The sequence below is a fragment of the Paramormyrops kingsleyae genome, chromosome 13, assembly GCF_048594095.1.
Source record: "Paramormyrops kingsleyae isolate MSU_618 chromosome 13, PKINGS_0.4, whole genome shotgun sequence".
NCBI lineage: Eukaryota > Metazoa > Chordata > Actinopteri > Osteoglossiformes > Mormyridae > Paramormyrops > Paramormyrops kingsleyae.
Window position 1 is genome coordinate 22,785,469 of NC_132809.1, and position 27,639 is coordinate 22,813,107.

The 27,639-nt window shown below is 47.9% G+C and overlaps 1 protein-coding gene across 4 annotated transcripts; it reads left to right on the forward strand.

Annotated features, from left to right (window-relative positions):
* Positions 1-6,860: 6,860 nt before the first annotated feature.
* plin1 (perilipin 1) lies at positions 6,861-26,469 on the forward strand. Of its 4 annotated transcripts, none has more exons than XM_023815375.2 (8): positions 6,861-6,941; positions 7,390-7,431; positions 7,664-7,868; positions 9,042-9,124; positions 9,334-9,598; positions 11,779-11,966; positions 16,466-16,603; positions 25,395-26,469. In XM_023815375.2, the coding sequence occupies exons 2-8, from the start codon at positions 7,402-7,404 to the stop codon at positions 25,728-25,730; spliced, it is 1,245 nt and encodes a 414-aa protein (XP_023671143.2). In that variant the 5' UTR covers positions 6,861-6,941; positions 7,390-7,401; the 3' UTR covers positions 25,731-26,469. The 4 variants fall into 4 exon arrangements, with proteins under 4 accessions (XP_023671143.2, XP_023671145.2, XP_023671144.2 ...); XM_023815377.2 differs by having other exon boundaries at positions 7,670-7,868; XM_023815376.2 differs by lacking the exon at positions 6,861-6,941 and adding an exon at positions 6,986-7,130.
* The last annotated feature ends 1,170 nt before the right edge of the window (positions 26,470-27,639 follow it).

Consider the following 27,639-nt stretch of genomic DNA (forward strand, 5'->3'; position numbering starts at 1 on the left):
TAACGCATCGATTTCCGATGTAATTCTCAGCTACCTCAAGAGGCACGACCTTCGCCTTTGGGTTCCTACCAAAAAGAGGCCGGCAGGGAGGAGAAAGGAGCCAAAGAAAAAGTAACAAAGACCAGAATAGCAGGGGCGACTCTGGAAATTAAAACCCGGCTGATGACCCACTTCCCCTCGGTCTCGCTCCACGGCAACGGCGCCGAGCAACCTGACCGCGACGATGGCAGCTGCGGTGACGTCTGTCTCCGCCACAGATGAGGGCAGGGTGCCCTCTGCAGAATTGTATTCCAGCCCCCCCCACCCCGCCCCGTAATCCCAGCCCAACATCCTGTCCTCTCTCGCTGTCACAGATCGTACCTGGTGCTCCTCTCTATGCTGAATCACCAGTGTTGACAAAATGTTCTCACTTTGTCTGAGAGACGAGTTTGGCGAGCCAGACGAGGGATCTCCTGTGCTTTTCCCTTGAACAAGCAGCAGGTGGCGTAACAGTTAAGAACCTCGCCTTGTGTCCTGAAATTCCAACTGGGCTCTGTTATAAAATTCTTGAGTTACTTTCCCTAATATATTTGTTTGAGTAAATGGATATTACACAGAAGCTATACAGCTATATATATTGCATTTGGCATAACCACTTAAACCGTACAGAGTTGTGGAGAGCCTTGGGTCTATCCCAGCATGCACAGCACAGGGGGCATGCTGGATGGGACGCCAGCCCATTACTGGCCACGCACTTCAGCAATCATACAGGAAATATGTTTGAAAGACACCATTTGACCTTAATGCATGTTTTTCGATTGTGGGGAAAACAAAGGGCATATACTTTCCGCACGTGTTTATCCATCTAATAATTTATTTAAATTATTATTTTGGCAGGGTCCGCCTTGCCTCTGTGGTCGTGTTTGGACAACTGCTGAGGTTGAATCTATTATTCAGTGTCAGTGAATAAAAATCAGCAGGTGTGTTTATTGCTATTCACTTTATTGTATTAGGCTTTTTATAATAAAGAATTACATGGACAAATACAGTGAGGTGCTGGTTACGTACAGTCATCCTCCACCTCCACATCCCGCACAGAGGACAGAGGCAGGTCTGCTCTGCCTATCTGAGGCCCACATTGGACAGGAGGCCAGTCTACCACCAGGCACTGATCTGCCTGACTTTGGACAGCTGGAGGAAACCACACACAGACACACAGACACACACACAGCAGAAATGGGACCCAAACTGCCAACCCCAGACACATGAGGCCTGTACATTTATTAATTTAGAAGACACTTTTGTGCAAAGTGATGTACGAGCAGGGTCAACCAGCACGACAGGAGCAGTTGTGGTTAATTAGGACCTCGTTCAAGCACCCAGTAGCGATAGGATTACTCTGCCAGTTATGGGACATGAACTTACAACCAGACATGCAGATTGATGCTGCTGAACTAAACATGTGCTGTGTTGATATGATAATTTTGGCCGCTGTGGAATTTGATCTCACAGCCCCCTGTACCATGGGCACAGATGCAACCGGGTTATACATTATCCTAGAAACAGTGCAACCACCAGCACACCATCCAATAAGCCTGTATATATAATTCCAGATCACTCATATCCAGCAGTCATATCAATATTCTACAAAAGCACATAGCTTTAAACTCACACCTGACATGTGGCATCTCATTTTTGTTCTCAACCACTGTAGCCACAAAGTACTGTGGGAAGTCAGAGCTGTTTTGCAGCACAGAATGAAATATTTCTTGACAAAATTCGGCTCAGGTATTAATGAGAAAAGAGTCTCCTTGGTGAGACCTAAAATGTGCTGGCCACGGCAGAATTTGCATTAAAATATTTGTATTAAAAGTGTCATTTCATGTTTGACTGTCTAAACCACATCAACACGCAACAGTTTCGTTACCATGATGTCTTGCCTCTAAATTTAAACCTTAACCAGCCAGTCTGCTTGCAGTAGCTCAGAAGGTCTCTGGTGTAAACACTCTAATGCTTTCTGAAGCCTCTTTAAGCAGAGGCAGCACTGGGCAGCACCTCAAACATCTGATGCAGTAATTAAGTGTTACTCTGTGCACAGCTGTCAGATTCAGAGATTTGGGAACTGAAGAACTTCTCCCCGTGTCACCAGGCCAGACCACCTCCGTAGGATGAACAAGGCTTATATGAGAGACTCAAAACTTTTAACAGGGTCGCTACTAGCTACCCACTGCTTCTGCTGCCAAATCCCTGTAGCGAGCTAGTTCTCAGAGTTCAGTGGCGCCACCTTGAGGCTGCTTCTGGGAAGCTCTGAAGGATTTCACATTTTGAGGCCGTATCATTCATGAGCTGTGCGCATGCTGAGAGGAGCCAAACCTTTTCTTATTCTAAGATCTACCTGTAGCTCCTGTGTCCAGCATCCAAAACTCCTCAAATTGAATTTGATGTCTTCACATATTCAATTTACTAGTGAATTTATTCTTTGGTCACCAAATTAAAGTTTACTTTCGGTTCCCATGGAAACCAGTGTGTGGCATTTTCATCCAGCCTTTCAGGCAGTCTAACTCAGAGCTCTCTGGGGGACTGAACAGGCCCTATTTAAATGAGCCTTCTTTTGCTGATGTGCTCTTCACAGCTGTGAAACACTGACACATCCCCGCTTCCTTAGCTTTTTTCTGATTAGTGTTTATTTCCACTGTGATTAAAATAAAAGTTCCTCTGGCTGAAGGAGAAGTCATGCATCCAGGGAATTTAGCATGATTCAGAATGGAAATAAATGCTGCATCACAAACAAACAGGCTCAAAGTCCATATTATCCAATTACTGCTGAAAGCTCAGATGCTTCACATTCGCAGGGGGCCAACTGAAGCAGGGTCTTTGGGGTTTTGCACCGTTAATTCAAAAGATCACAAAATGCTTTGCACGACTCGATATTTGCAACTACACAGCTGAGTTCAAGTAGTAAAATCTTTTCTTATTAATAAAATCTTTTTTCACCCATATGCAGTGAACACAGATCCACACCATTTAAGTTAAGTGTGACTCAATATGGGACCGCAATGTTCTTGACACTGTTGAGTAGTGTGGAGTTTGCATCCTCATTCCAGTTTTCCTACAGGTTGTCTGGTTTCCAATAACAGTGTTCTTTAAATTTCCCATCCAAGGTTTTCCCTGCCCTGAGCTCCCTGGAATAAGTTTGTCCGAGATAAGCAGTATGAAGATGGATGGATGGAATACGAGTTTTCCGGATTTCAGTAGATGGTTTGATGTGTATTTTCGTTGCTTGAGTGGACACACTCTTCCAGGGTTAACAACTGCCCAGCTGTGAACTCAAACTGCTTCAAAGCAGAAACTCAGCTCACCTCAGGGGATGTGATCACATGACCACACACCTTAAAATGAGAGACGTGCTGCCACCTGGCTGTACTCCTCTGAAAATGCATTTGGAGTTTCTTCTGGATTATGGGGTATCTTCTTCAGTTGCAGTAAAATGTGCATGATTTGGCAAAGGAGAGTGTGGGAATCTCCTCTGACCTCCAGGACCCTCACCAGCACTCCGACGGAGCTCTGCGGGTCTCTGTGCCTTGAAAAAGTTGGCCAATCAGCTTTATGACCAAGGTCATTATCAATGTTCTTCCTCCTTTGTTATCTTTGTCTTTTATTCTTATTTTCATTTTCTTAGTATTATCTGACAGGAGCAGTCTTTTACATGCATGCATACATATTCTCATTGTCTTTTTTTGATATTAGCTGAGGTTTATTTTCTGGAACAACTGCCCTACAGCTGATTTGTCAAGAATCAGAAATTTCAGTCTTCATCTTTGTTTTTCTCAAAATCATCATCTGGTACTTTGTTCTTATCAGATAGAGAGAGAGAGAGAGAAACGGAGAGAGAGAGAAAGAGAGAGATATGAGTTAATGAAAAAGCAATATATGCTTAAAAAAAAGCACAGAAAGTAGTAAACATGGCCGCGCCTCAGAATCACGGTCATTGTGTTTCTGTCCTTTCTGGCAGGACCTAAAGGGGAGTATGTGACAAATGGCCATCATTTGGCTAATGGGGGGCAGCCTTATGAGCATTATCATTCACAATAATTCAAGGGCGGCAATGTCGGTCCGGCCCCTCTTTCAGCAGGGGGCCCTCTTTCGCATAGTCATGACAGATGGGTTCATAACGGCAAGATGCGCTAAGGGACCCCGGCCTGCCGGCAGCCACCGTCACAGAGAGGAGGAGGCTCACAGCTGGACAGGATGTTGTAGTTGTTCCTTGTGTGTCATCAAACGAGTCCACGGACTGTTAGGTTTGCGTACAGGAGAGGCGGCACCCCAGACACCCCCGACGGGCGTGCATGGGACAGCATGCAGGATCAGAATATTCAGCTGGATCAGCCGCAGTGAGAACCAGGCCGATGTGCTCTACTGTGGGCCTCCAGGGCAGCAGCATTAAAAGGAAGAAAACAGAAGTGCTCAGATTATGCTGTTATTAAGTGCATTTAATTTTCCTCAATATTAAATTGCTGCATTTTTCTCCAGTGCTCCCACAGTTCAATTTGCATTATTGTACTGAATTTTGCTGGTCATATGAATGCTATTATAGTAATAAATCACAAGAGAAACAGTCGTTTGAAAACACAACATTTCAATTACAACCCATCTCCAAAGCTGTATTCATACAAGAAAAAATTCTGTTCAACATGATAATTACTGAGTGCCAGTCAAAGGCAGTTGAAATATATATTAATCTCTCCATGTCCTGCTGCCTGTGTTTGCAAAGTGTTTTTTTTTTCTGGTGATGTATCCATTTTACTTTTATAAAGCTGTCAGACACAACAGCTGCGGGGAGATACTGTGAACATTATTTCATTCAGTTGGCAGAAACTCAAATTAGATTCCTGCCTATTTACCCCTCACCCCCATCATAAATTTGGGATCAAGTGGTGACCCTTTGAATGAATGGCTGTTTACATCACTCTGCCATTCTGTATTTCTCAGAGAAGCGCGTTTATTGAGCGAAGATGGCTGTTTTGTATGCTCGTAGAACAAACTGACAGCCAGGGAATTAAAAGACAATATATTAAGTGACCTTTCAGAAACCGACTAGAACAAAAACGGGAAAATAGCTTCCATCACATTAAAGTCTGTGCAGAAGGTACACAGTAATTAGCCTTTTTAAAAAATAACGCAGTTCGTTAGATCAAATTAGAAGTCTTGTTCGATATATTCACAGCCGAACAACCTTGCCACATGGGGCTGTCTGGGGGAACGGGGCGTGACAGTGATTCAGACCACTGTGTCTGTGATCAGAAGATTGCCGACTGTGTTTTCTCAAAACAAAAAGGAAGTTGGTTTGTTTAAGATGTCTGCAAAGCCACACAGGTATAATTCCTCTATTTCGTCATCTTTGTACACCAAATCCATGTAAAGTGCTTTGGAGTTTCCTCCCTTACAGGTATCACTTAGTCCTTACTAAAATGGATAAACTCTGACAGACAATATGGCGCTTACGCTTGTGTGGAGAACAAGGGCCAAATATTATTCATCCAGGAATCCCACAGACTTGAAGGTCTGAGGTAACGGGACACCTCTATTCAAATAATTTCACACATTCAGTTTTATTCCGCGCATTCCAAATGGTTACTGGGGAGAGGCTGCCCCCTGGTGCTTATTGTGTTTGCAAAGTCAATACCGATCGGCCAAGTGCAGTGTTGCACATTTCCTGTGGTTTCAACATTGGTCGATGACCTCAGATAAAAGGCGTAAGCAAATACCCATATGTCACTGAACTCGTATGAGCCCTTTCAGACCATGGAGGTGAAGCAAGAGTTTGACCCCTGAGCTGGTTCTGTCGCTGTTCCGATTCATTAATGATTTGGATTATGGGGTAATGGGCTCAGTGGCCCCCTGGCTTTATGTATAACACTTGATATAGTCAAATTGTGCCTCTAGCACATAGTGTATTTCAGTCTTTTGGCATAAGAAGGAAAACTTGTTAATCTTCTTGATCATTGTACTTTTCATAAACGATACAGGTCGTTGTCGACTAAATACGACCGCGATCGTTTCCGACTGACCGGTAGTAATTCGGCCCTTTATGTTATATGTAAAAATTATATGCACATTTATTTTATGTGCAAACGTGCAGTTATGACAAGAAATCACTGTGCATTTTAGCCTTTATACCGCGAAACAAGTACAATTTAGCCACATAATGGATAAAATGCACAGTGATTTCTTGTCATAACAGCGCGAATATATGTCATGTTATGTCATACAGCGTGCACTACTTATTTGCACCCCGATCATATTTATAGTATACTGTATAATAAAGTTACATCATCTGTAAGTCGCATTGTTTTTATCATTTTATCACCATTTCCTTAGTTCATTGCTGCCGGCAGGTGGGGCGGACACTGTCATACACTCCGGGCAGCACTGGCGCTCCCAGACGTGGCGCAGTCGTGGCCGCATATCTGCGGTCTCGGAACGTCGAGAAGTCGATCAGTTGTAAGCTGCATATGTCGTAAGTCGACGACAACCTGTAGTTCTGAAAAATTGTGATGGTTCCCAGGATTCATTAAGTGTCTGCACCACCTTCTCTGATGAAAGGACATTCTGCCCTCTTGTGTTTTACAAGTAATCTGCTTAATCAGCTTTGAACTCCGCGCGACATCAAGGGAAATAATGTCAATTACAGTAACATCAATCACATTGGCTCTGTACTAAAATGCTTATTCCTTTATGATGGAAACACTGTCGGTTTCTAAGGTAACATAACAGACGTTTCCCTGTGGGCGATCGCGGCCGGCTGGACGTGACTACCACCGCGCGGGTGGGCGGGGCCGGTGCAGCCTGGCGTGGTTTAAGGGTGGAGTCGAGGGGCGGGGTGCAAAAATGTGATTTTACGGTCCGATCTTCTCTCAATTAAGAATCAGGCGTGCTGCATTCTGCTGAGGTTCAGGTGAAAGGTGAGTGATGAGTTATATAACATTTTTAAAGTTTCACCGAGTGATTCCCGCATGCGTTTTACTGTACCGCTTTGCTCATTTACACAGGAACTGATTACTGTTCTTTCAGACTATATTTTCTTTCAATTACATGATATTGTGCTGAAGGTGTTCACGTCACTAATTAATTTAATTATTTATTTTAAAAAGGTAAAGACTCATTAACTTTTTAAGGCAAAACAAGCAAATAGGGCAATATAAAATTTAGTATAATGATTTTTTGTTAAATGGGAAACTATACTTTTCTTGCCTTAAGTAATGCCATTGAAATAGAGGCTGCGTAGGTTTGCCGACGATGTGTCGGTGCATCTGAGTCGATTTTCATTTTGCCGATGGGTCTCTCGTTTGTTTTTAATAAACAAGGCAAAGTGTCTTAATATTGACTATGTTCCGACGGTTTTATTTGTAGATTAATTGAAGTATGGCACCTGGGCCAGAAGACTCCACCCAGGTACAGACTTGGTGATCGTTAAAATTATCTTTATTAATTCTGTATTCATAGTTCGCAATGTCCTGCTTGTTTTGTACTTCTGTGTTACATATATTTGTAGCGGTAATTAATTTTAATATTAGGATTAATAATAAAAATTGACAGTAATCGATTATCATTATTGATGTTATCGCTGTCAATAATAATAATCCGTTCTCACGGGTGGCGTTTGTCGCCCCGACGCTCCTGGAAGCCGCAGGGTGGCGTGCTTGTCCGCCTCCTTCAGCTGCCCATGGTCAGCGCCACCCGCCAGGTCCTGCAGGAGACCTACAGCAGCACAAAGCAGACGCACCCGCTCATCTGCACCGTCTGCGGGGTCTACGAGCGCGGGGCCAGAAAGGCTGGCAGCCTGGCCGTGTGGACCATCCAGCCGGCCATCCACAGGCTGGAGACGCACAGTGAGTCGCGCATATAAGGGTCGTAGCTACGGTCTCAAACTTGGCCTCAGGAACGCAGGGCTTTGAGTCTCACTCAGGTCATCCGCAGCATTCTAGGTTAACAGTGGTTATTCTTCCTCTACTATAACAATAACACCGCAATAATAAGTTGTGAATTGCATTATGTATTAAATGGCCATTCTTGTCTCATATTCATAGCGAAGCCCCAGACTGCACATTGACACCTCAATGCAGGCTGCAGTGTCTCATTAAATACTTAGTGGGTTACAGTGTGTGATGCAGGAGATGAAAAGGTTCCTCTCACTTCATAGTGGCTTCAGGACCCTGGGGTTGGCAGCAGGGGTTGATGTGCAGAGCAGTGAAATCACTAATGCCGATGCTGGGTGTTTTAGGAAAAACATTAGTGATTCGACTTGCCCGTCGACTGAGGATGTTTTTATTTCATTATCTTCCAAATACAATGGAGATGCTTTAATTGTAAGTTACCACAGACGAGTTACCACATTACTGCTTCGTTCTGGGTGATCTGTACCCTCCTCACATCAGCACGGTAAACACAGGAGACTGATCTAAGGCCGAGAAACGTTCCCGTGAACTTTGCTGCAGATTACTGTAGGTCATTGCTGGACATTGCGAAATGCTTCTCTGGCCACCAGAACACTTTGGCGTCCAATTCTGGGTGATGTGTGGAAACCTTGCGATTGTGAATCACAGGTTTCACAATTCGGGACTGAACTAAAGGTTAAGAATTATGAATAGCTGCTTAATTTCTGTGTAATCAGTGAGGAGAGGGTGACTGCCAGACCTCAGCTGCAGCATTTATGTCCCGGGGGGTCGGGGTCTTTCATTGAACACAAGCCTGCTGGTGGATGCGTGTTTTCCGTCCCTTGATGGTGCTAGTCCTAGCTTTGTAGACGCCTAGTGTCCTTGTCCATGACACCACGCTCCTCAGGATTTTAGGGCTGGTCCTGGGGTGAGGATGCTGAGCTCTCTGCACCTTGCACAGTAAGACGCTTGCTGTGTTCGTTAAGGTTCTGGGGTACGTTTCCCAAAAGCTCCAGCGATGGTTTTTGGAAACGCTCCCCTGGTGAGTCTCTATAGCCCGGCCTCCCAGAGGTGATGTCTGTATGTTCTTCAGGATGTTCTCTGATGGCGTGTTGGTCATCATCTCAGTTTCAGCTGTCGATGTCCTGGCCTGCAAAGGGCTCGATCGGCTGGAGGAGAGGATCCCAGCTCTGCAGTACCCCCCCGATAAGGTAGGGGGCGCTCTTATCTGCACTCCCACACACTTTATTGTGTCTGTCTTTTTTTCACTGCCGCTTTAATTCTGTCTGTTGTCTTAATTTTACTCTGAACCTTTTATTTATTGTCCTGTGAAACACCACATGTAACTGTTTCTCTGTCCTGCTTTGGGGTGGGGGGTCTGCACTGTGGTGACTCGATGCCCCTCCCTCACGTCTCTCAGCTGGCCGCCGGAATCGCGGAGATGGTGACCTCCACTGTGCAGTCTGCCCGTGAGGGTATCTCCAGGCCCTTTGCCAGTACCTCAGACAAGGCCTTGGGCGTCGCCTCCAGCGGCTACCAGCTGACCTGGAGCGCCGTGAGTGGCGGGGTGGATTACGTGCTGAACAGTGCCCCCGTGCGGCTAGCTGGGGAAGGGGCCGACACCGCCCTTACCCTGACTGAGCACCTCGTCAGCTACCTCCTGCCTGCATCTGCAGAGGAAATGGGTAATACATGTGTCCATTTTACTCAGTCTGTACTCGTAAAATGCCTCACTGATTAAAACACTATTGCATATAAATAATTTCTCAACCTCTTGCCATATTTTAAACCAGTTTCCACCTTCGGGTATACCTGGAAATGTGCTGCTTTTGGGTAGTCAGGCTGCTCTTTCTGTAGTTTTTCTTGCCTTGACTGTGATATAACTTTTGAGCAGCAGAGGGCACTATTACTATTTCAATGTCAATAACTACTTTTTCCTGTCTGTTCAGGTGATGTGCAACGATGTGAAATATTTGAATAACAATCTTTTTCCTGTAGCACCACATTTAATGTAATACATTATTGCATGTTAATAGCTGTTAATAGTTTCTTAAATCAAGTTAATTTTTAGTATATAATCTCAGAGCTCCAGTAGAAAATGTGCCTTTAGGGTTTCAAAGATTAATAAGCCCAGTAAATCTCAGCAAGATTTTAGTCTCATGTAGCATTGAATGTTATTCTGAGTGAAACTGTCAGGATCAGATCAGAGTACCAGGGTAACTGGTTTGGCCTGGGCACCTGTTAATGGTGAATGTAAGTTTGGGTAAACCAGGAATACAACCATGCCTCATTCACTCCCCTCAAAGCTGCAGGGGGAGGCTGCTTTCAGAAAACAGACACTCGGAACAACAAATCTGTTAAGTCCTAAACAATGTCTCCTATTCTCGGCTATTTTAAATCTGAATTTCTGTTGGTCTGCTTGAATATGCTTATCAGAGCTGCAGTCGAAATACAATATTTATGTAGTCGGTAACATAAGTATGAAGGCAGTGTACCACCATTTAACTCTATTAGCCTACCACTGGGCCCAGCAGCACTAAGGTAGTGGGTGTAGCCTTGCTTTAACTCTACTTCCTCGGGGCCGTAATTCTGCTGTGTGTCTCCTGGCCTTTCTCTCCTCCTGCTCTTATCTCTGCCAACCAGCTGGGCTTCAGCTGATAAGTGTCTTAGACACAACACAGCCTGGCAACATTCTCCATGTGTCACCATTCCCAGGTCTCCTCCTTACTGGCGTGTTCTTCACATGGTTATAACGCTTACCTTCTCGTTTTCCAATCTTTAAACATTAATTAAAGAAGTTTGAGCCCTAAAATAATAGGAAGAATGTAACTTTTAAAGAATGTGACGTGACTTTTTGTATATGGGAATTATTTAGCATTTAACATAAGCAAAATAAGATTGTGGTTGATTTGTGATTCTTTCTTCAGGTGATTTTGGTTGGATGGCGCTCCCGGACAGGTGGTCCTGACCTCCGGGTCCAGACAGCTGCTGCTCAGTTTGATTTGACGGTGCTTTGTGGTCACTTGCTTGTTGGCCTTTCGCTCCAGAGCACAGGCCTGCGACAGGCCTGCCACTGCTTCACAGAAGGAAGCAGATTTGTCTGGCTGCTCTGGCCCTGGGGTCCTCACGCTGACGGCCCTCTGAGTGGGACAGGCGTCCTGCGCGTGTCCTGTACGCTAATGCAGGGTTTTCTTGAATTCTGGCAAACTGCATAGATCATAGTTTTTCTAGATTTGATCACCCTTTTTTTTTTTTTTTTTTTTAAAGCTAAAAATGGGATTTGTGGCATATGCCCCCCCCCACCCATCCTGTAGCCTGATGTATGTGTGTGGGCAGGGGGGGTAATGGGTCTTGCCAGGTGTTACCCTAATACCCCTTATTTGCCGTTTCAGCCCCCTTGGTTATAACACATGTTTTGCCCCTGTAACGGGGAGCTTAAAGCCAGGGCAGCAGGCTAGGGGTGATGGGGGGGGGGGGGGGGTGTCTGGGGCCAGACGAGTGTCTGTCTGCCTCCATCACGCCAGGCAAGTGGCTGCTCGCACCCGTGCTCTCCTTTGGGGCCCCGCATGCCAGGACAGGCTGGCTGGCCCCCTGTCACACTGCCAGCTCCGTCAGCCCCACCCCACCTCTGCCCCTGAGCTTCCTGGGTGCTGTCCAGCCATAAAGCCCCTACTGAAGCAGTTTATCAATAATAATATGGCTTTCAGAGCTCCCAGGGCTTGCTGACCAAACTCTGTTGGGTAAATTCCTGTAATGAGGTGTATCCACGGGAGGCCTTGGATCCTTCTAGAACCCCATAAGAAACGCTGCATTTTTGGGAGATCTGCCCACCAGCTCCTCAGCTCCCTCCTTCCTCTCCTTTCAGAGAAGGACACGTCCTGGCAGCAGGAGTCGGACACTAGCGGGGACGCCGTCCAGCCCAGCTACAAGCGGCTAGGTTCCCTCTTTGCCGTCGTGTGCCGGCGTACGTATGACAGGACGGCACGGGGCATGCAGCACACTGGCGCTCGGGGGCGTGACCTTGCCCTCAGCATTCCGGGGGTGTCCCCGTTGGTGAGTCCTGCCCTGTCATTGGTGTCTCTCCTCCATGGCTAAAGTTCGCCTAATGGCCTGTGACTTGAACACACTGAACCTTTCCTTGGGATTAATGTCCTTTTTAGTCTTCTATGTATTTAACTTTTAAGGAAGGTTGTTTTTTTTTTAGGTTTTGAATGTTAATTTAGTGCAGTGTTTCCCAACCCATGGACATCCCACTTTTTTGGTCCCTCTCTGCTCCCAGTGCACCTAGCCTGGGTAGTTGGTGCAGGTGCACTGGGAGGGAGCAAAAATGTGGACTGTCTGGTGATCCCAAGGACCGGGTTGAGAATCAATGCTTTAGGGTAACTGTTGCAAGAAGTAGAGCATTTAGGATTGTGGTGGCTCAGATGTTAGTGCTGTTACCTCACACCATCAAGCCTGGGGGAATGAATCCTGCTGGTGCTTTGTGTGTGTGTGTGTGTGTGTGTGTGTGTGTGTGTGTTCGTGTTCTCCCTAGACATACACTTAGGCTAGCTGGCAACTCTAAGTGTCCCACAGTCTGTGTGTGCGCGTGCATGCATGTGTGATTGTTCTTGTGGGCTGCTATAACCCTGCCTTCTGCTGCCTGGAGTACCCCCACCACCCCACCCCACCCCCACCACCTACCCCAACCAGGATAACCAGTTAGTAGATGGATGGTTTAACAGTTACAGTAATAAGTATTTTTCCCCCCTTAATATAACTGTATTTTAACTTTTATTTGAGGTTAAATTTGGCACAGTGTTTCAACTCCATGTCTTTTCCCAGACCAGAATAACCAAAGACTGGTTTCCAGTATTGTGCCTGAAGACTGTTACTGGGAGTTCAAACTGTAATCGGTCTCTGCTTGTGTAAGCGTTATTAATCTGAGTGTGAAACCTTTACATTTTAATGCAGACAAAATAGAAGCCAGTTCAGCAGTTTCTTTCCAAAATAGGCATCTTGCATGTAGGAATCTTCATGTTTATTTACAGGTCAGAGTCTTGCCGTCTTGGATACCAACCAGAATGTTTTAGATCCTTTCTTTCTGTGGGGCAGGAGATGGTAAACAGCCTGTAAACTTGCTAACAGTATGCCCGATAATATTTTTAAACATTACCACAGCATGTCACATGAATAATTGATTTGATAAACAAACCTAATCTAGGCCAAATGTTCATTAATATTTATTGTAATTAGGGTGAGCGAGTTTAGCTGTTTAATTAGTAAGATGATTAATCATCTTGGATATCTGTGCAATGAATATGAAGCTCTCCGAAGTGTCAAGGAAACTTGGTTTGGATATTTAGGCCTAGTTTATACCTGTGAGTTTTATTTATTTATTTTTTTTCCTCCTTTGCTCATTTTTTCTTTTTATTTTCGATTTGGATAGCAATGGTCCGTTACGCTTTGCTGAGAATTTAAAATGAGCTCTAAAGATTATGTCAGTGAGAACAACTGAATAAGACAGCCCACAGATAAGTGTTCCGATGTGATCTAACACCCCCCCCCTCCCCCACCACCACACTTTCTGGACCGTCCCGGAGATGCAGTAGCTCAGCAAAGCCAAGTAGTGGCTTGTTGTATTTAGAGAAGGCTTTGGTGCTGTGCTGAGGACTCAACCATTCCACTCATGGGGGGTGGGGGCTCTCTGCACAGTCTTGTTCCTGTAGAAGGTTCTGTAACAATAAATTGTAAACGCAGGTTGCCTATGAAAAGGGGCTGTTTAGCGGGGGTCAGTGTGCTCTTCCTCAGATCTCGTTCATCACTCTAATCATTTCTATAAAGAGGAATAGCATCTCCCAGATTTCCACACAGTTTTATGCACTTACGCATGTTTATTCAGGACTGCTGTCGGTATAAACATTAGCAATCAGGCATTAGGTGCTGTTGTCAAGGTCACAACTGACTTCAGTACAGGCGGTGTGTGCCCCCCCCCCCCCCCCCCCCCAGACCTTAAGTAGGTCAGCTCATTGTTTCTTTGTATGTCTGCCAGTCATTAACTAAATATGTATCCTGAATAATCTTATTTTTTCACTTGCTTGCGATTGTCGCCCTCGTATTAGGTTTTTACACTTGTAATGCACTATATAGCTCTTCCTCCAATACTAACTAATACTGATCATTCACTGCAAACTCAGTCCAACCACCTAATTGGCTCCTTGATAGCTGTATGCCATTTGGACAAAGGTATCCACGTTAAATACATGTAAACAATGTAAATGTAAAAGGCCATTAGCTTCCTGTTATATGTGCAGAAACATACAGTGAGATGCTGCTGGAGGAATGTGGTCAAGCATGGCTTTGGCACAGCAGCCGTGTTCCGTACACTGTGTACGGAGGTCCATGGCCCTGCATGTGTAGACAGGACTGGCACAGGAGAAACCCAAAGAATGACAACATTAAGATACAATATAAATGTAAACAGTGCTGGAATGTCTAGAATAGGCAGTGATGGGAGCAACATTTAAATGCATCAGTGAAAAATAAATGAATATCAGATTAATGAATGAGTGACCAGATAATGCACGTCAGGAAGGACACTTGGAGCTAAAACAGGATGTGTAAACTAATATTGCATATAAAAGGACCTGGATTTCAGTTAAACACTGAGTTCTTGCTGTGTGCTGATTGGTCAGTCTCCAATAATCATGCATGAGTTGCTAATGTTAATGTGTAACAGCTGGATGAGTCTTTCAATCAAGGGAACAAACCAGTCAAAGCATAAAAACTGAAGTATTTAGCCAAGCACAGGAGCCTTTCAGTTTGTAAAACCAGAAGCCGCTGAAAGTGTCCTCCCTGTCATGGATTATCTGGTCAATATGCAAATGGAAAAGTTACAAAGTGCTGGTGGATGGCAGAGTTCAGATTCTGAGCGGCCATGGGGATGAAGCTGTTACGGAGTCTGGCAGAGCTGGCCCGGATTCTCCGGTACCTTCTGCCAGAAGGGGAGCAGAGAATCTGGGAAGGGTGGGAGGCATCCTCCACGATGCTGGAGGCCTTATGGGTGCAACGTTTCATGAAGATGCCATCAGTGGAGGGCAGGGAGGTCCCAGTGATCTTCTCAACTGTTGCCTCTGAAGGGACCGAGGCCTTAGTTTTGGCATGAATTAAAGGAATATTGTTTATCTGGCATCTGATTCATAAAAAGCCTAAAAAGTAATGGCCGCCATGTTCCGAAAGCTGCTAACCCGTGTACCAATAGAGTCCATAGCATGACCAGAACAATGAAAGCTGTATAGTTCTGTGCCTATGTGCATCTCCGCCTTGACTTGGAGGTGAAGTGTCCTTTGTTTAGGGAGTGTATATCTGTCAAATTGCTTATTTTCTGAAGTGGGTCAGTATGACTATAAAAGCGAAATGCTGATCAGCTAAAATCTTGGGCTTTATGTTTTGCGCACTGAGACCAATTACCCGGGCAGACCAGGCACTCACATACCCTTTTATAGTCTGATTTCAGGTCTTCCTGAATAACATCTATAAAAATCCAAATATAGCCCAGTACCACTAAACAAATGTATCTTCACAGCACAAAAGACTTGACGTCAGTCGCTGCCTAAACGTATGGCCAGGTTAGGAGCTGTTTGTTCCCTTTCGGGGGTCTAAGGGGTCTTTCACAGGACCGCAGCAGCTTATCAGTAAAGCTGTTGTCCGTCTGGGCGCAGAGCAAAGCAGGCAGCTGCGCTGGCTGCGTATAAATCTCCCACCGCTAAGGTGTTGAGTCCGCTGCACGCGGCGCCCTGTGGGCAGGGCAGCACCTGGAGCAGCCGGCGGATCAAGTTACACGTGTCACAGACGGCTCTCGAATTTATGGTCTCCTGGGAAACTCTGTGATTGGTCACTTTAATGTTCCGAATTATGGCTTCCCGTAATCTAGCTAATTGGCGGACGTTTTAATTACTATGCCTTTTAACTGAATAGACAGCGTGTTTGTCTATGGAGTTAGCATGCTAGTGGAGAAACTTTTTCTTTTCTGCTCCTGTCAGAACGGGTCATCCTCACGCATGCTGGGTCGATATCTATGATCGATACTCTGAGCGGGTTATTATGGGATGCTGGTGACATGCATAGTTCCATGTTCCTCCTGTGCATGATGTGCTTCTGTAGGTATTGACATAGATTGTTAGATGTTTTGAATACTCCCGTGGTTCCTTTAAACCACGTTCTTCTACCTCTGATGCTTGTACATTATAGGCACAGTATAACTAGCGTAGTGCTGTGTATGGAACCCCTGACCATAGCATTATGGGTCGCAGAGGTGGAAATGTCAGGTCCAGAAAGTATGAATCCGGACCAAGATTTTGTTTCAACCAGCCAGTTGAGTACTCTGTCTGTGGCTCTTTTTGCTCAGTTGGATGGTTGGGGGGAAAAAATCTTGGCCAGGATTTGTGTTTTCTGAACCTCAACTTTCCACCCTTGATGGGTAGAACATTCATTCTTGCTACCCTGTGCCAGACCGTGTTGTTTATGATGGAGGCATACAGCAATTATTGTAAACGACCTCTCTGTGTCGGCAGGCTGGTTTCACCTGGAGGAACCTAGAGAAGGCTGGGGGCTTGGCTCTTGGCCTCCAGAACTCGGTGGTGGGGCTGGTCACTGGGACGGTGAAGCAGAGCAACAAGGAGAAGAGGAAGAAGGAGGGCGAGCTGCTGAAGGTCAGCTGTGGGGTTATGGTTTTGTGCCTGGTGGAGGTCGAGAGCACTACAGGGGTTGTGGGTGTTTGCGGTTGCTCTGATGTAAAACATGCATGCTATTTGCCTTTGATGTCTGTACTCAACTCCATCCATCTTCCATAATGTTGCACCTCTCTAGAGCTTATTCTAGGAAGTAAAAGCCAAAGGGAACCACCAGGATTGGATGCTCCACCATTGTAAGGCTCACACACCATCCATCCATCAATCTTCCTACTGCTCATCTAACATAGACTCCTGGTCCTGTTACCCTGTCTCAGGTAGCATAAGGAACAAAGCTGAGGACACCATTAGATCTTGATTAAATGGAGTAATGCTACAAACCATCTTGATAAAGGAAAACACACCCACTTGATTTGGGCTAAGAACAGTTCAGGGTAACATGTAGAAGTCCTGCATTTTCAATTGGCAAATTGTACAGTAGCTATAGTTTGGTGTGTAGACTGTTAATGCCTGTCAACTGTAAACATCTTTCACATAATGTGTCGCAGTGGTCGTATCCTTGTCAAAAGAGGAGAATTATATCACACAAGATTATTTTTGTAATTACCAAAGGCAATTCAGTGGAGAACCTCATGAATGATGTTGTACTGGACATTCTTCTGTGATGTTCTCGTTGACTAACGTTGCACTGTTAACTGATCCCTTTCTCCAGAGGTAGGTAGTGTAGGTCCAGAAAGTCCAGGCCAAGATTTTGTTTCAACCCTCCAGTTGAATATAAAGAGTCCCAGTCATAGAGTAGACAGCTGGTGGGTTGAAACAAAATCTTGGCCTCGATTTTTACTTTCTGGACCTGAAATGTCCACCTCTGTGGTGGTATTACGCATTACCTTCAGGTTAGTTTTTTGCTCTGAGGCCAGCATGCAAGGAGGAGCCCAGGAGCACAAGATCCATGTGGTCTCTGGAGGGGGATGTGATCTGTGTGTGTGAAACCTGCAGATCGTAGGACAGGTCAACACTTATGTACCCTTAAGGCCTTAAGTTCTCAAAAAGGCACCAAGTCTTACCACAAAGGGTTATGGAGTGAGCTTGCTAGTAGGGTACTGCTCATACTGTCCTCAGCTTAAGTGAAGTAAGCACAATGAAACGGTGCCCTCACTTAACTGAGTAATGTGGGCCGAAGGACATCCTTCCAGAAGGCATGTTTCGCACGGCATGTTCCGACTCTACATGTGAGTGCAAGGTCCCTTTTAAAGAACATTCCAGACACGCCTGCCACTGGTTAGCCGTAATCCGCCTGCCTGCGTTTTTGATGAGTGTTCAATTGAATGGGGCACACGCCAAGATGCTGTCAATTAGTGTCGAAAATATCGAAAGTACTGATTGTATCGCATCTAAAACTGTTTCAGTACTCACTTTTTCATGGCGTTGATGCTATAGCCTGCACTTCCAGATCACTCTGACCAGAGACTCGCAGGCTTGTCTGTGTGTGGCCTTGCACGCGGGGTGTTAAAATGACCAGGTCAGAATCATTATGGCTTTCACCTCTGCATTTAATCGATAAATTGTAGCCAGAGTGGCACCTGGAAATACTTTGGGTTTGTGTTAAATGAAGACTTAATATCATTCTGTTTTGACTGACAATGCAATGTGAAAGTTTTTTAGATATAGTGACATGCTTACAAAAGGTAGTTTTTACTGCAAACAAAACCGCAATTCAGATTTCATTATACTGTGAGTATCAATGGTATTGGATTTCAATACTTTTCTTGGTATCGTATTGATGTTTGAAATTTTGGATGTGTGTGTGTGTTCATGTGACATCCCGCTGTGGGCTCACCGCACAATGACCTCAAACGTAACCACGACAACGGCTTTTTAATTGAGCCTCCTTGTTTTAAAGGGTGATTGTAGAAACTCGCCGTCTTGAGGCGGCTGGTGGTGTGGTTTATTTGGAGTGCTAAAGACTGAGATGCAAGCGATGGTCGGGTCCAAGGGTGAAAGATGGCGGGGGGCCTCTTCTGAACGTTAGGGGGTCAGGATCCCTCCTGTATCGTGCAGGGCGGGTCTGCCTGTGCACGTCTGCATGTTGCTCATTGGCAATTGCTTGTTTCCAGAGTGATTTCTCAGTCTGGTTAACGGCTTGGTACAGCAGCTCCAAAGCACTTGCGTCACTACAATGGTTGGTGTGAAAAGTGCCCTGGCTGTAACCTTTGACATGGCCAAGGAAGGCGTGGTCGCCCTGCAGGAAGCACTAGGTGTCGTCAGGAAGCACGTTCCACTGAGCGTGTCCCAATACAGCCCTGGTGAGTCACACTTCCACCTCAGTCTCAATCCTACGACCCTCGTTATTCGATTAGCCTGCCACGTGCATCGATCGGTCTGCCGGGCCGTGCGCGTGGGATCTGCACGTGTACCCCCTCACGTGCCAGTGCCCCAATCATCCCAGTTCCCTAGCAACACAGTTAACTCACAGCTGGGCTTCGCCGAGTCCTGGAGGCAACAGCTGGAGCTCCAGGGTGGGAAGGCTCGACAGCTCGGAGAGCTCAGCTGAGTCCTGTGTTTCAGCATGAAGCATACCAGGTTTTAGGCTAGGGGCTGTACACTCCTCATGTATTCTCCTATCTCAAAAACAAAGTGAAATCCAGCTGTCCAAGCTGTGAGGGGTCGAGTTGACACGGCTGAACATTTTTGCCTAAATCCTTCTTTACTTTCACTTTGTGTGGAGCAGTTTTCCCCGAGCTCGTCAGTGTCCCTTTACAGCAGGGTCTACCCGCCCTCCGGAAGGTGGTAAATGTACATTTGCATTTAAAAGGGGGTGTGCTTTTGAAGCGGAATTGTGTTTTGGAATGGCTTTCAAATTAGTTTTTCTTTTCTCAAAGCCTCCAAGGTTATTAGGAAAAATGTCATTTAACTTAACCAGAGACAGCCTGAAAATGTACTGAATATCTTTGTTGTCTATTGGTAACTGGCAGCTTAAGGTCCCATGGGTCAACATGACTGTAAAATTGAATACTCCATTGGAGACTGGAATCGTAATCTGCATCCTAATTTTGCTTCTTTGAGGTAACCTTCCCGTACCCCAGTAGCGCATGCGCATAAACACTGTACATAAATCTCACTGTTAGTATTTGTACCAAAGGATAGATGAAGATCCTGTAGAAAATACTGAACTCGTTTTAGAGCACAATACACATAGCCAGCAGAGTAGTATATAAAAATCTGCGTTATGTTTATCTGTGTGATGTATTACATTATGCACAGTGCTAGTTGTGAGTGATAAAGGAACCAGCTTGTTCACCTTGGTTTGTCATTCTGTCGGCGTTGTGGAAGTTTGTGTGCTAAGGCTGCATGAACATATGAGGCACGTGGCTGTGGATGGGCCATCATCTCGACTGTGGGAAATAGTGTGTGGGGGGGTTAATTTTACCCAGGCATATTTCTCATGCATTAAGTTACTCTGCAGCGTTTTCTTATCGATTGGCAGAAGGAGATATTGTGACATCAGAGTAGCATTGGTCTTCCTGTAGACCGTGTCAGGCATCAGTGTAGGAACGGAGATGTCAGTGCCGGCCGTCAGTGCTGTGAACGCACTCATAAGAACACAGGAATGTCAGTGTGTTCAACCTCATAACTACAGTATGACCTCCAGGCCCCTAGGGGCAGTGTAGCCAAATAAGAAGGCTGGTGCCTCATTGGCCCCTTATTAACCATGTATCGCTCATTATAAAGCCATAGAGAAGATGCATGTGTTTGTGTGTAACCTTGGTGACAGTGACGGGGATGTCCCTCTGCAGATAGGTGGCCTGAGACGTGAGTCGGATAAGGGTTTGAGGCAAGAGCAGCCGGCTTCATGTCTGTTGAGCTTTGGAATGCGAGGGTGTAAATATTTATCCCTGGAAAGCCAATTATTTCTGTAATTATAACTTTTTTTTTTATTGGTTTTACTCATTCTTGACAAAAAGCCGACTTTGAAACCAGCTACATGTATTAACTGGTGCTGGTTTATGAAGTCGATGCTGTCCTTCTGCACCTGTGTTCGTGCCTGCTGTCGCACAGCACAGGTCCCGTGCACAGAGGCAGCAGGCGGGCCACACTGAGCCCTTTGCACAGCATGAGCACAGGTCACCATCCATCATCTGCACAAAATAAGTTCCACTGCTAATTTTCATCAGTCTAGGAATGTGAAAAATGCCCCCACTGAGACTGAATCCCTTTGGCATCCATCTGTTTTATGGGGGTGCAGAATTAATAACTGCAGGTAATTTGGGGAGGGGTTTAATTCGGTCCAAGAGTGATTTTGTGTATAAATCTTAAACTTGTGCTTTTATCATTTGTAAAGCTCAGAAAATCCACGTGTAAAAATGTGTGTGTCCTTGTCAAAGTGGAGACTGACGGTGGTGGAGGCTATTTTGAAGTCAATACTCTGATCAGTTACCATGGTTTTCACAGTGATTTAATATAACATGTTAATTGAGGCCTTAAGTAGCTTATCATGTTCTAGGATTCATGAATCACTCAATATGCAGCATCAAACACACACTTTGTGGCTGGGGGAACTGAGTTTCTACAAGCGGGGGGGGGGGGGGGGGGGGGGCTGCGGCACATGTGTGACAGGTCCATGTGGTGCATGAAAGGTGCAGGTGCATGAAAGGTGTGAATCAGTATTAATGCAGGGGCAGTTGTATTCTGTTGAGAGTGTTTTTTTCTGCAGAGCTGCTGGGTCGATGTCCTTGTGGCATCGAGTCATGGTAGCCTGTCTGGCCACCTGCATGGACCCAGTGTACGTCCTGTCACACTCCTGCCGGCCCTTTTAAACTTACAGGCCTCATTTGGAAAGATCTCCACCAAGCCGCCCCATCAGATAGTCATGGCCAAAACGCAGGAACGTAGCCGTCCTGCTCGATAAGGCGTGCCGCAGGTTCGAGTCACGCTCTCGGAACCTGCAGACGCGTATCCCATAAGGGGGAGGTTCCTCGAATCCGGGCATTACGCACGAGCAAAGAGCGTGACCAAACAGCGGCGAGACTCTGCGACGGGGGAGTGCGCCGTGGGGGACCGCTGCGGGGGCAGGGGGGGCAGCGCTGATGCGGGAAGGCCGGAATTCCTCGGCGGTTAATGGCGCTCTCCAGCCGTGTTGGCAAGTGGGCGCGCTCGCAGTTGGGCTTTGACAGTTCACACATACCAGACTCCCAGCCGACCGTGCAGAATCCTTAGTGGGAGGCTTGAAATTTCACTTCAAGACGGGCATCCGTCGCCATAAGTGGCCCGAATGGGGGGGGGGAAGCCCAATTTTCATGCATTCTGTGAGACGTAGCCTGAAACGTTGTTTTGAGTTATAGCACAGTGGTATTAAAATAATAACTTTAGATTAAAACACCACCATCGTGTATCCTAGGACTTACACATCCGCCTCCCCGCAGGAATGCTATCTCTGCACCTTCCGATTTATTTCTAGGTTTTAGCCTCTTGCCTTGCCAGTATAACTGAAGCTACTTTTTTCCGACTGTTCGGCTGAACCGTCGGTCCGCCGTTCGAGGTTCCTGCGCTCTAACGGGAGGGCGCCGAGTCCGCTTGGCAGAGTGCTGTGCTGTGTGTTCGGTCGCTGTTTGAGGCCCTTTCTCTCCGGGGGCTTGGCGAGCCGTCATGCAAGGCCTGAGTCGGCCGCACTGCGCCTTTGTACGGCGTTCGGGAAAGTACCTATCTCCACTGTAGTGGCATTGTTTACCTTAATGAGACGCAGCTGTCTGCCGGCGGGTGGGGGCCAGGCGAGGCAGGGCGGGGCATTGGCCGCTTGTCTGTCCATCGGCTGTCAGCATATTTCAATTCGCTTGAGCTCGTTCAGGCTGTAATTATGCTCTGTGTTTTATAATCCTTAGCTGAGCTCTGGTAGTCTGCCATGCTGTGCTGCTCTTGCAGTTACCATGAGGCTCCCAAATACGGTTATTCCCTAGTTTTCTGTTCTGGTTTTGGCTGGTTTAGACTTGTTTGGGTGGCTCAGTGGGCCACATTGTAGCCTTGTATCTCCAGGGTTATGGATTTGAATCCGGCCCCCACTCTCGGGGGAGTTGGCGTGTCCTTCCTGTGTGATGCAGGCCTCCTCTGGGTCCTCAGCTTACTCCCGCAGTTTGAAGACACGCAGTTAGGCTAACTGGTGCCTCTAAATTTGCTGATGGTGGCAGCTTGTGTGTTGCGTGCAGCAAACTGGTGTGGAAGGTGGGTGCACCCACCCCCGCAGCCTTGTGCCCCGTGCTGCCTAGGATGGATTTCAGGAGAAGCAGCTAGGAATTGGATGGAGAGGCTCCATTTGCCCTCCCCAGGAGGAATTGCGTTGAAGGGCAGCCAGCTGAACGAGATGGCGCCCTCTTCTGGCCACCGCCAAGCTCTCGGCATTGTCATACTAATGGACACCATGTCCTGTGATGAGTTTATATGGATGCCAAAACTCCCATGACAATATGAACTTGTGTGACGGTCTCTTATGCTGACCAGACTGCAGATTGGAGCGATGCCCTCACCCTGTCTGGGCCTCAAACTGTAAGTACATGGCCCCCCCGGCAGGGTGGAGGCCTCCTGAAGGGGCAGATGGGGACAGGAGAAGACGAAAGGTCGTGCTTGTTTACCTACCAGGCTGAGCCCCCAGCTCACAGGTCTCTTCCTGTTTAAATCCCCCGCAAGCAAATGCAGTCGCTCTCTGCCCGTGATGAAGTTAGGGTGCCTCTGTATTTAATAAGGCTGGGCGAACGAGTGCATTAATCAGTGGCTCGATTTATCTTCAGTGACCCTGCCGCCGTTTACGGGATTCCGATCGATACTGCGAAAGCGGCGCTCGGAAGGCCACGGGGCGGGGTCATTTTCGGTCCGAGCCGCTTTGGGGAGGCAGGCAGGGGGTTCTGTTTCAGATGGTGTCCCGTGGCGATGGAGCAGTGTGCGGGGGGGGGGGGGGTGCCAGGGCTCGCCGCTGCTCCATGCAGTTACCCAGGGCTGTCGTCATGGCGACATACAGGCCCTACAGTGTTTGGTCCATGGATTACAGGGGCCCATGTGTCCTCCTGCATGATGTTGGCCATTTACTCCTGAAATAAATCCGTTTTACCCGTTTTGTTTGATTTTCTCTTCCCCCTCCATGTAAATTAGACCTTTCCAGAATTCCTCACCACAGAGCTCTGCACTGATATTAATACACACATTTATGGGTAAAGGTGTAAGTGTTCCACCTTTGTAAGAAAAAGGCTGACACCCGATTAGCCTTGTCGGTTCAGCAAATCTGCAGATGACGGGCTAGCCGGACAGGGCCGGATCCCCGACGTTTCGGGGGAAAAACACCATCTGATTTTGTAATTTCCTGCCGGATGGGATGGTCCGGCGGCTCGTGAGTGGAAGGTCACCCCGGCTCACGTCTGGCTTGTTTTTGTCTGCCGTGTGAACAACCCGCCTGCCCCGTGCACGATCCTCAGTCCAGCTGTTGGTCTTGGCCGCTGATCACGCATAGCAAGGGGGGGCGGAGCTCGCGGGCAAGCGAAGCGGCATGGCGTTCAGACTCCGTTCAGATCTCCTGCTGCGTGATTCGCGAAGGCTGGGGGTGTTATGAGGGAGGGGGGCGGCGTTTGATGGGCTGCACGCTCGACCTGCTCCAACCGAGCAGGGCTCCGCTGGGGCAGCCATGTGGAACGATGAGATGAGGCTGATGGCCCCTACCTGCAGGTGTAACTCGGGGGGGGGGTGGGGCCCTGCACTGCTTTACACGCACATGGGCCAACGGCATCTCAAGGCGGGGGGGGGGGGGGACATGGCAAGAAGCAGTTTGAACGGCTGACCAAAGCAAATGTTACCCTTTTGTGTTCTTGTGCAGGGTGGGTGCGGTGGGGGGAGGAGGAGGTAAAGAGAGGCATTGGTCTGAGTGTGAACATTGACAAGCTCAAAGAAAAGGATGAACATGTGTCTCCATGACAAATACAGCTGGCCGGGTCAGACTGCCTGTTCGGGTGTGATAAGCTAATAAGCTACTTTTGTTCCGCTTTCCTCTCAGGCCGTGTAACCAGTGAGGCCCCTTGCTGATCCTTTAAGGAAGACTAGAACCCTCACCTTAAACATATGTGTCCCCATGCCCCGCTTTGACCTCTGACCCCAGTGACTCGGGTCGGTTTGGCGCGCAGCAGCGGCGGCCTGGGGCTGGTCCTGCTCGGGATCCTCCTTGGGCTTTGGTGGGGGGGCTTGACCTGGCCCGTCAGGTCCCATGTGGGGTCACGCCGTCTGGTCACGCTGCGGCCGGACGTGGCGCGCCCTCGGGTCCGCTCGGTCTCCTAGCTACCTGCTGGAATTCGGCTGCTCTTTAATAACGCGCTCCTCCATCACAAAGGCACGTCTCGCCGCCGCGGAAATGAGTTTTCCGTGTTCTGGTCAGAACGCCACCCGCTGGACCCGGAGGGGCTGTTCGTGGGCAGAAGTGCACGGAGCAGCAGATTTGTCTGGGCGCTCAGGATGAGCTGACAGAGTACAGGCACTGCCCCTGCCTTGGCCCTGCCCACACTGTGGACACGCCCCCACTATGGCCCTGTTGGCCATTGTCTGCTGCTCCTGTGAACTGGGCAGCACTATAGCCTCACACTTGCCCTGCTGTGGGTGTGCTTTCTGCCCCCCACCCTGTGCCCTGTCCTCCTTGTGTCCAGTCCTTCCTGTGCCCCCCAGCACTTCCTGGGCCAAAGTTCCAGACTTACTGTTATTATGGAAGATGGATGGCCCTTGGGGGTAACAGCCCCCCCTCCCCCACTCCCTTGCATTTCTGTCATGACAGCACAGTGCTTGTGTTCCACAGCTCCCTGGGCCGAGCGCAGAGGAGGGGGCAGAAGCTGTCCCCCCCAGCAAGGGCAACGTACCCCGTGATCAGGTGTCCAACGGCAGCGCCCAGGAGCAGAAGGATGACGCGGAAGACCCCGGTGGCGAGGAGGGGGGCTCAGCCAGACCCTACGGAGCCAGGTGGCAGTCCCACCAGCAGAGGGCGCCCGAGGCGAAAGGGTCACAGGGTGGCCCCCGCCCTGCCAGCATGCTCCCACAGCCGGAGTCTGGGCGAGTCGAGGGCACGCATTCCCCAGGCTCTTCGCAAGTGCGCATGCCCCCCCCCACCTCACACACCGTGGCCAAGAAGGATTGAAGACCCTCCAGGGGGATGGGGCATGGGCCGGGGTGGGGGGGGGGGTGTTTGCTGGAGGCTACAGGGACCCATCTGTACCTGTACCTGGCTTCGCTCTAGCTGTGCTTTGTTCTGCAGGTCTGACAGGAGGAGGCATGGTGTTGGGTTTAAGGTAACAAAAGGGATCATCTGGGATTCTCTCTGGGCACCCCTGCAGTGCCTGGTGTGTGGGGGGGGGGAGTGATGGCTGATGGGGTAGCTTCTGCATCCGCTATGCTAAACGGTTAGCAAAATGTAAGCACATAATTCTCATGCAAAGGCACGCCGATGTATTAGCGCTTACGAATTGAGTGATGAAATATTTATGAACGAGTGCTTATGTAACTACGAACAATCTGATTGGCTGTTAATTAGCCATTTAGGGTGCACCTTTCACCAGTCTCGCCGCCCACTAAAGGAAGCTGACGACGACCTGCGAGTTGGAATATTGGGGTCTTATTTTCCTGGGGAGGGCCTGTCCGGGGGGTGGGGGGCTTTTGCACTGTCAGCGTGATGTATGTTCACAGTGTGGGGGGGGGGGGTGTCTGGTCTTGTAGAGTTGCTGCCTCCATTGCAGCAGAACCTAAGCGAGGGTCTGGTGAAAAGCCCGCGTGAGCTACTGTGTGCACTAACGCTTGGGTGTTGTATTCGGCAAGTGAAAACACGACTTACGGAATCACTCTGCTGGTTTATCTGGGGAATAAAATGTTTTTTACACTGATTGGCTAAACTGCACTTCTCTGTAATGTGTGTTTCATTGTTTAAAAAAATTTAAAAAAAAAGTTTACCTTTTAGAATTTAAAAAGTTAATAAATTGTGTGTCTTAAGAGTGCAAGACGACTCATCCTGTCGACTTACAAACCCTGCATATCTGAAATGATCAACAGGTTTACGTCTGCAACATTTGCTGGGATCAAAAGCTGGCTTCCACTATTTCAGCATGTATGGAATGTTCACTCTTGGTATTTAAAGCAGTCCCGGTTCCCTGTACTTGGATCAGATATCGGTCAGCACAGGCACTCGCCCACCATGTCCCACTTCCCTGTACCCAGGTCGGGTATCAATCGGCATCCTCACTCGCCTTCCATGTCCCGGTTCCCTGTACTTGGATCAGATATCGGTCAGCACAGATACTCACCCACCATGTCCCGCACCCCAGTACCAAGGTCGGGTATCGGCCCGATACCACACCTACCTGCTGTGTCCCACTCCCTGTATTGGCATCTATACTCGCCCTGTGTCCCTATGCCCTGTACCCACATCAGCTCTTGGTGTCCACACTCACCCTTTGTGTCCCATTTCCCTGTACCCGGGCCAGGTATCAGCATCCTTATTAACCTGTTATGTTCCACTCCCCCATGTATCCACTTCGGGTATCAGTCAGCATGCGCACTCACCCACAGTGTCCCTCTCCCCTGTCCTCAGGTCAGATATTGGTCAGTGTCTGCTCTTGCTTGCCACGTCCCACGTCCTTGTATCTGGTTTGGTATTGGCCCTATACCACACTCCCACACCGAGTCCCACTACCCTGTACCCGGGTAAGATATTGATCGGTATGCACACACTCCCATTGTGTTCCTCTCCCCTGTACCCAGCTTGGGTGTCGGCATCTGTACTCACTAGTCATGTCCTGGTCCCCTGTACCCTGCTTGGGTATCAGTCAGCATGTGCACTTACCCACTGTGTCCCACTCTCCTATACCCGGGTTGGGTATTGGTCAGCATTCTTACTCACCCACAGTGTCCCGGTCCTCTGTACCCAGGTCAGGTATTGGAATCCGCACTGACCCACCCTGTCCCTCTCCCCTGTACCCGGGTTGGCTATTGGCATCTGTACTGCCCTTTGTGTCCTTCGCCCCTGTACCCAGTTTTGGTATCGGCATCTGACCAGA